The sequence below is a fragment of the Panthera uncia genome, chromosome A2 (assembly GCF_023721935.1).
Source record: "Panthera uncia isolate 11264 chromosome A2, Puncia_PCG_1.0, whole genome shotgun sequence".
In the NCBI taxonomy this organism is placed as follows: Eukaryota; Metazoa; Chordata; class Mammalia; order Carnivora; family Felidae; genus Panthera; species Panthera uncia.
Genome location: NC_064816.1, coordinates 120,495,145 through 120,504,663, shown reverse-complemented (window position 1 = coordinate 120,504,663; position 9,519 = coordinate 120,495,145). Strand labels below are relative to the sequence as shown.

Below are 9,519 nucleotides of genomic sequence, written 5' to 3'. Positions count from 1 at the left end.
GTGTTACAAACATCATCTCCCATTCTAAGGCTCTCTTGACCCTTTCTATGATGGCTTTTGGTGAACCGAGTTTCTAAATTTAATCAAACGTATTGCTATTTTCCTTGACAAACTATAGTTTTTGTTTTTTGTTTAAGAGCTACTTCCCTATTCAGAGATCTTAAAGCCATTGTCCTACATTATTTCCTTAAGGTTGTTTTGTCTTTACAGTTAGATCCATAATCCACCTCGAACCAATTTTGCATATAATTCACTAGGTTTTCATTTTAATTTTTTCCCATGTTAACACCCAGCTGTGCTAGTATGATGTATCTGAAAGAGTATCCTTTCTCCATCCCTCTGCAATGCTACTCTGAAATAAATCAAGTTTTCCAAATGTGAGCATCTTCTTCTTGATTCTTTCTCTGTTCCATTTGCTAATTTGTCTACTCTGAAGACAATACCACAATGTTTTTATTATTATTATTATTATTATTATTATTATGGCTTTATGATAAGGTTTGGTACCTGGTTCATCAAGGTTTTCCATTTTTTTTCTGCTTAGTGTCTTGACTAAGCATTTCTATATAAATTTTTAGAGTTATCTTGTCAAGTTTTACAAAATTCCTGTTGAAACTTTGATTGCCATTGTATTCATATTATACATCAGTGGAGAAGAATAATTTTATGATATTCAGTCTTCCAAACAGTAATCATTATATATTTATTTCTACATTTTATTTCTACATATTATATCTCTCAGTAATATTATGATTTCTCCATAGAGACTTATATACATCTTATAAATTTGTTCCTGGAAACCTCATCTTTTAAGGCTATAATAGATAATAATTTAAAAGTTTAATTTTCTATTTGTTGCTATTATGTGGAAATGATACAGATTTTTGTGTATTGATTTTGTATCCTGCTACCTTACTAAAACTTATGATTAATTCTAATAATTTATCCACATATTATTTTGAATCTTCCATTATATATTTATAGCAATAATATTGGTTTTTATTACTCATTATCAATCCTTATACCTTTTATCTTATTTTGCTTGCTTCGTAGCTTTGGCTAGGATCTCAGTACAATGTTGAAATGTAGAAATGATGATGCTAGCATTGTTAACTCATTCTTTCAGGAGTAGAATTTAGTGATTCATCACTTACATATAACACCCAGTGCTCAACACAACAAGTGCCCTCCTTAATACCCATCACCCATGTAGCCCATTTCCCACCCACCTCCCCTCCATCAGCCCTCACTTTGTTCTCTATAGTTAAGAGTCTCTTGGGGTTTGTTTCCCTCTCTTTTTTTTTCTCCTTCCCCTATGTTCATCGATTTTGTTTCCTAAATTCCACATGAATGGAATCATATGGTATTTGTCTTTCTCTGACTTATTTAGCTTAGCCTAATGTAGTCTAGCTCCATCCACATTGTTGCAAATGGCAAGATTTCATTATTTTTTACAGCTGAGTAATATTCCATTGTGTGTGTGTGTATGTATATATATACATTTGTACATACACACACACACACACACACACACACACACACACATATACACACTACATCTTTATCCACTCATGAGTCAATGGACATTTGGGCTCGCTCCATAATTTGGCTATTGTTGATAATGCTGCTATAAACATTGGGATGCATGTGCCCTTTTGAATCAGTATTTTTATATACTTTTGAGTAAATACCTAGTAGTTAAATTGCTGGGTCATAGGGTCAGTCTATTTTTAACTTTCTGAGGAACCTCCATACTGTTCTCCAGAGTGATTGCACCAGTTTTCATTCTCACCAACAGTGTAAGAGTGTTCTCCTTTCTCTGCATCCCCGTGAACATCTGTTGTTTCCTGTGTTGTTAATTTTAGCCATGTTAACTCATTCTTTAATTTAAAGGGAACACCTTTAAAGTTTCATCATTAGATTTTTTCGTATGTAACATTTAGAGTTAGTTAGGAATTTCTTTTTATCTCAAGTCTGTGAGATTTTTTTATTGTGCCTGGATGTCAAATAATTTTATCAAACATCTTCTCTACCTTTATTATAAATCATTTAATCTATTAATGTAATGAGTTATTGAGTGATTTTCTAATGTTAAGCCAACTTTGCATTCCTGGAATGAATGCAATTTGGTCACAAGTGTTACTCTTTTTATATTTTTTCTGGATTTGGTTTATTAATATCTTATTTCAAGTTTTTGTATTTATTTTCATGACAAAACGTGGCTTGTAGTTTTCCTTTTTGTAATCTTTGTAGGATTTTGGAATTAAGTATTTTTAGTCTCAAAAATAATTTTAAAACTCACCCCTTTTCTAGTCTTCTGGAGAGTCTGTAAAATTGGGAGTTGCTTTGTACTTAAATGGTGGTAGAACTTACCAATGAAAACATATTCTTTATTTAGTAGTTATGATACTACTCAGATTACTGTTTCTTCTTATGTCCATTATGGTAAGTTGTCCCATTCATGCATATTTTCAATTTTTTTGGCATGAGTTTAATCATAATATGCTGTCATCATCTCTTTATTGGCTCCAGGACCTACAGTGATATCCTTTAAAAAAAATGATATTGCTTATTTATGAGTTCTCTTTTTTTCCCCCTTGACTAATCTTACCTGAGTTTATTTTATTCTTTTTTCAATGAGCAGAAATTTATCTTTGTTGAATCTTTTAAATTACAGTTATTTTCTATTTCCTTAATTTTACTCCTACTCTATTATTTCCTTAGATTTTGGGGGGGGGGGCTATTTTGGTGATTTTTTCTAACTGCATGAGACAGATAATTTAATTTGTTCATTGACTTTAGATTTTTCCTCTTTTTTTTAAGCATTATTTTATCTGTATCCCACACATTTGATATATAATTTCATTATCACTTAGTACAATTGTTTTCTAATTTCCATATACTTTCTTCTTTGACCATAAGTTATTGAGGAGTATGTTTCCTAATTTCCAAACATATGGCAATTTTCTACTTATTGTTCTAGCATAATTGCATCGTGATCAGAGAAACTCTTTGACTGTATGAGCTCAGTCTTCCAAAGGTTTTGAAGCTTGTTTTATGGCCTGGCACGGGGTCAACTTTTATAACTGCTTCACATGTGCTTTAGAAGACTGTTTATTCTGGGGTGTTAGGGTAACGTGCTTCATGTGTTACTGACGTTGTTCAAATTATCCAGATCATTTCTAATTTCTGCTTCAATAACTGGAATTAAGCGTGATAAAATTCCCCATGAGGCTATATATTGGCCTATTTATTTTGTATTTTGACAGCTTTGCAAAATATATATTTGAAGCCATGTTGTTAGATGCACAGAAATTTGGAATTAAAATACCACCCTGTTGAATTAAAACATTTATCATTTGAAGTGTCCCTGTTTAACTCTATAAATGCTTTATTCCTTAAAGTTTATTTAGTCTTTACTAACATAGTCTCACCAGCTTTCTCTTGGTACCGGGTACCTGGAATGCCTTGGTCCATTCTTTTACTTTCAAACTTTCTGCGTGTTGTTTTGTTTTCTTTTTTAAAAAAAAATCCAGCCTGACAGTCTTGGATTATTAATTGGAGCATTTTATCTGCTTACCTTTATTACAATTACTGATATATTTGCATAAAAAATCCTCACCATCCTCCTATGCCCTTTCTATTTGTCCCAGCTCTTCATGTTACTCTCTTTTCTTGCCTTCTTTCAGACTGCTTAAGAGATTTTGTCATTCAGTTTTTCTTCTTTTTTGGCTTAGAAGTTTTATACCGCTTCATTTCTATTATTTTACAACATGCATTCTTGAAATCACAGCATGCATTCTGGGTGTATCTATGTCTAATGTACTGTACATTCTACTCTCTCTCATTCCAGGTAATTCAAGGACCTTTAACCAATTTAACTACATTTAGTTCTCTCTGGACATGTTATTGTTGTGTGTACAAATGGTAATACTGAGTCACACCTCCTGTGAACCTCTTAAAGGATCCCCGAGCAGTTTGAAAACCATGAGACTAGACAGCCAAGCCTCCATCCACTTTAACATTCTATAAGCGCAGAACTGCACTTCTAAAATGTTAACCGGACCAGCCCAGTTAATCCACTGTTGTGGATAATGCATTTTAAAAATGCAATTGCAGAGCAATGAGGCATGGGTTCCTCACGATTCCACAAGCAAGGAGGTTGGTGCCAAACAGGGCTATCTCTTTTTAATCAAATGCAATTGAAAAGCTGTAGGGAACACGAGCAGATCTGCATATAAAATGAGGTCTATTCAGAGGATGATAAAAGATGTGCAGTTGCCACCAGGTCTGTATCTCACCTAAGATGATTCTAGAAGTACAGAATAACTCTATCTCCTGCTGAGAGTATCTTTGTTTTCCTGTTTCCTTGCGGCCCCTTTCCACACCATGCATGCAGAAGGAAAAAAGCAAAGTCATTTCTGCATATGTGTGTATAAAGTTGTTGAAGTGAGGGAGACAGTTTATGCTGCGCGTTTGTTTGCTTTTAAAGGGATGCTTTTTTTCTCATGATTAATTTCAAGTTAAAGCCATTAAAAAGGTGTTGCCACTTACTTTCTGGAGGAAAAATGGTGAGAGATGTTGCTTGGCGAGATTAAACTTCAATTAAATTATGCTTCACACAAGCCCTGAAAGCAGAGAAGTTTTTACCATTCATGTTTAATTTAGTTCAGTAAAGTGGAGACACTTATTTCTATAGCATGGCTAAATACATTGAGCACACCTACTCTTCTTATCCTAAATTTTCACCTGGGCCTGGAGCTATGTGATAATGTAACCACAGGCCTCCTCTCGGTGTAAGAAGTGAGCATCTTTATTTTATAAAGCCCCTTGTTGACTCCTCTGGCCCCGTTTGGGCATCCAAAGCTACCGACAGTGACATCACATCACCAAAGCTGTCTTTTTCTCCAGGAGCTCAAACTGTATTTCTCGATTAGGAAATGATGTTTCTCTGATATCATAGTGATAGATAGTGAAGTTACACCTTCTAAAGGGCAAATGACTCAGTGTTGAGTCACCAAGTCACCAGGCCCATGGGTAAAGGATTGCAAAAAGTCTGACTCTCTGGGTACAATTTAAACCATTTCAGTCTCAGAACCGTATCTATGGAGAACGTATAAGATCCTCTGCTCCAGCCTTATTCTGTTCCCATCTTGCAGATTGGGGCAGTTGATACCCAAAGACATTAAATGATTTGTCTGAGGTGATAAGACTAGTAAATTACCAATGTTCTCATGTTTAAATTGTATTTTCCCGAGCCTAGCAGATAACATGGAGATGAAGATTCCAGAATCCACACCAATCAATATAAAGCAATATAAAGCAAGTTTCATTTCATTTTCATCTTCCAGGGGCACTTGTGTGGCTCAGTCAGTTAAGCTTCTGACTTTGACTCAGGGCATGATCTCGTGTTTCATGGGTTTGAGCCCTGCATCAGGCTCTGTGCTGACAGCTCAGGGCCTGCTTGGGATTCTCTCCCTCTCTCTGCCCAGCCCCTGCTCATGCTCTTTCTCTCTCTCCTCTCTCTCTCTCTCTCTCTCTCAGAAATAAAATAAAACATTAAAAAAATAAATAAAGGCAGCTTATCCTGCAGCAACATGTATCATTATCTTACTGATGTCCAGTCTTCTCAGGGAATGAGATACACGGCATTACAACAACTACAAAATCACATTCCCAGTTTCTAAAGAGCACACAGCCCCTCACTCTACTCTCTCCTTCACTGTCAGACTCCACTGATAGATGATGTAGACATCTAATATCTTTTGCAGACCAGGACTTGACAGAGATTGAAAGCATCTGTCAGGAGAACCCAGGCCTCCTATTTTGCCATCCCGGACACCTGCCAGATTTTGCTCTGTTAATTGGCTTCCATGCAGGCAGCGATTTTAGCAACAATTCTGCGGGTCTTTTCTTTTGTGGCACATCTTGATTGAGAATGAAATGTTGAAAAGTACATCTCAGCCGCTCAAAAAGTGTTCAGGGTTGCTCACATTTAGCTGATTGGACAGAAGGGGAGGCAGTCTTCAAAACCATTGTGTAGACATAAACTAGATTATTCAGGCTACTCAATTCAGAGAATTATTCTCAGAGAGAGAGTGACTGAAGAGTCTGATTTCTGCCCAAGGAGATACTTTCCCTAAGGTCAGACAGAATTGATAAGAGAGTTTGCGGGAAAAATGCCACTGTGACCTTAAACATGCAGTTGCTGGGCTGACACCATAATGAGGAATGGAGTGCTATTAAAATATACTGCACATTTTAATGACTCCACTAGCAGTAGGCCAAGAAAAAAAAAAAGACTTAAGCTCAGAATAATTCTGGGAAGGAGGATTTTGCCAAGGAGATTTTAATGTCAAGAATGTATGTGAGGCTAAAAATAAGGAGTTCACGCACATTCCACAGCCGTGGGTGGGGTGTATATATAATCAAATTAAATTATGCCATTTCCACTTACGAAAAAATCTGATGGCAAAAATTGACTAGAAAACATTTAGTCATATTTCACTTGGATTATGCTTATAAATACCAAACTCCAGACTTGTCAAAATAAACCCCACCAGCACTTTCTGGCCGAGGTGTTAGATAGACAATGGCTGTGATATGCAAAAATGATAGAGCTTCTGGGACCAGGACCGCGCCTAGAAAAGCCACAGGAATTCAGCTCCCAGCTAATGAGAGAGGGTTCATGGAAGGGAAAGAAGGGTCCCTGCGACATGAGGAACAGAGCCCAGAGTGGCCCAAACGTTGAATGCAAAGGGAGGGGCCTTCAGAGAGCCTCAGATATGTGAGACCCGGGTCCCAACTCTCAGAGACTGGAAATCTGGGGCCCATGATTTTTTAGTGTTTTGTTTTTTTTTCTCCCATCAGTGAAAGCACCCTTCGATTATAACTTTCCTCTGGAGGGCCAGCATTGGGTTCTTTTGACAAATCATTTGTTCATACAACAGTACTGTGAGGTTGATTCCTGCCAACACACCCAACTACAAACCAAGGCTATCTGCAGAGGAGACACAAAGTAGCCATGCCTGGAAATGAATTTGTTGGCATTTTGAGGACAGATATCTTCTGGGCTACAACTACTAAACAGCCAATCCAAAGATGGGGGGACAATCTAAGCTTTAACAAGTCTTTTATTTACATCCGAAGTTGTAATTAGAAGACTCTCGTAACACAACTATGCTTCTTTAGTCCCCTCTGCTTGCCCAAGCTTGATCCTGGGCCAGAGATGTCTCTGTTCATTGGGTTCTGGTGCTGAGCAGTGGGAAGGAGGGCTGGGAATCATGGGGAGGAGGGAGGATCTTTCCTGGCTGACATGAACAGTTGGTGACTTCACATTAGCCAATACTTGCTGACGCAGGAGATACACACTCATTGGGATGTTTGCTTTGTGCAAAGGAGCAGAATGGAGAAGTTCCATGCACGTGCCCAAGGTGGAGACGGACCCAGCACTGCTGATGGGGCTCAGACTAGCCATACTACTGTCCCAGAGTCTAGATAAATTCTGGCTTGGATAGAACCTGCATCTCGTGCCTCGCGGTTCTCTCCCGGAGTGTCATTCTGGAATCCCGTGATGTTTGCTGCCTAGAGAAAGAATAGATCAGAGAGGGAAAATAATTTGACCTGATGAAAAGAGAAGTAAGGAAGTTAAACCATAATAGTTATGGAGGATGTATTGACGACTAAACACTGGACTAAGCACTTTGCATGTAATATCCCTCTTTCCTTCCCACTCCCAGTCTTCCCACTGGTCAGCACCAGAGCCCAGTGTACAGAGACATCACTGGTCGAAAGGTAGGCACTGCTTCTAGTCCCATTTTATAGGCAAAGATACTGAGTTTTATGGAAGTTAAATAACTTGCTCAAGGTTATTGAGCTTATCCACATCTATTATCCATAGCCATGAATCAGCAATGGCAGGATTTGAACTGTGGCCACTGACATCAAACCCAAGCCTTAAACCACTTTATTATTTTATCTCCTATGGATATCTCTACCTATTCTCTGTAGCCCATGCATTAAAACAGCTGAAAAACAGCAAGATGGCTGAGTAGTTGTGGGAGGGATCTAATTTCAGCTTTGCTACTAATTTTTTAGATAACCTCAATAGTGTTACTTAAGGTCATGGGCCTTCATTTGTTTATCTGTAAAATGATAATAAGGCTTTGGATCCTGCTATCACCACAGCATTGTATTGAGTGTAGAGAAATTAGTGTAGAGAAACTTTGGACAAAAGAAAGCTCTTCTATGTGTGACCTGATTAAGATGGTTGCTACAGGAGGTGATGTGGTTATAGGAGAAAGAGCATGGACAATGGCCCAGGCCTGGGTTTGAATTTGTCACACTAGCAAGACCTTTCTGACCCTGAAGCATCTCATCTATACCTGCCAGGAGGCACTGAAAGAGAAGACACATGTCAGTGTCCTAGTGCAATGGCCATCTGTGCTGGCCCGGGCAGTAGTGACCCTTACCCATGGGGAAAACAGATGGAGCTGCTGAAGACACAATAGATAAGTGGGTTGATGGCACTATTCAAAGCCGGCAGGTTCTGAATGATCACAGAGGCATAGAAGCGCTCCTCGGTGTCTGGAAGGAGACTGAAATTGTCCAACATGTCGAAGAGGAAGTATGGACTCCAACAGCAGATGAAGGCTGGGGAGAAGAGAGCCATTAGTGCCATAGCAGATCACAACCAGGGGCCTTTCGGTGGCGCCCTCAACTGGAGCTCCAAATAGGAGGCTCCTTAGCCCCTGGGATCTCTCAGAAATATTTAGGACAGTTGTGTGTGTTCACATTAATGTCATGTTTACTCACACACACACACACACACACACACACACACATGTACACATGCATGTATATACATCCCACAGATACATTGTTAAAGTTGAGGGAATTTCTTGGATCTTCTCTGTCTGTAAAGGGAGCGTTTGATTTGACCATTGTTGTCAGTCTTCATGGAAAGGTTGGGAATGGCTTGGCATGGCCTCAGCCTCTTATCCTGTATCATGTGGAAGGAAAACCAGCAAAACTCTTTGGAGATTCTATTAAAAAAAAACAACCCAGAAGAACAGGAAGCATATTAACCAGATAGTGATTTCTGGTTTTAGTGTGCGGCAGGGGAGAGTTGTGGTGCCTAATGTTTTCAGAGCAACGTCTGGCCTCATCACAATGTTCTTAATTTTCTTTTCCATTTCTAAGTTAGCCACTCCAGAAAACAGCTGCCCTCTACCCCCTCCAAGTCAGTCGGTGCGTGTGAGCCCCTGATTCTGTTTGTCTCAACATCTTCAGAGGAAATGAGTGGTAAACAGAGATCCAGAGTATGATGGTTAACTTCATGTGTCACCTTGACTGGGTCAGGGGGTGCCCAGATATTTTGGGAAACATTATTGCTGGGTGTTCCTGGATGAGATGAACATTTGAATGGGTAAACTAAGAAAAGGAGATTGTCCTCTTCGATGTGAGTGGGCCCCATTCAATCACAGAAGGCTTGAATAGAACAAAAAGCTGAGTGAGAGA

The 9,519-nt window shown here is 38.6% G+C and overlaps 1 protein-coding gene across 3 annotated transcripts in view; it reads right to left on the bottom strand.

Moving 5' to 3' along the window:
• Positions 1–7,414: 7,414 nt before the first annotated feature.
• NPSR1 (neuropeptide S receptor 1) overlaps positions 7,415–9,519 on the bottom strand; it is a 154,321-nt gene continuing 152,216 nt past the window's right edge. For 2 of the 3 annotated variants that reach the window (XM_049641683.1, XM_049641685.1), the window contains 2 exons: positions 8,472–8,652; positions 7,415–7,584 (listed from right to left, as the gene is read on the bottom strand). In XM_049641683.1, coding sequence (XP_049497640.1) covers positions 7,494–7,584; positions 8,472–8,652 — 272 coding nt within the window. In that variant the 3' untranslated portion in view covers positions 7,415–7,493. Of the gene's footprint in view, positions 7,585–8,455; positions 8,653–9,519 lie in introns of those variants that run through there. The other variant, XM_049641684.1, reaches the window with a different exon arrangement.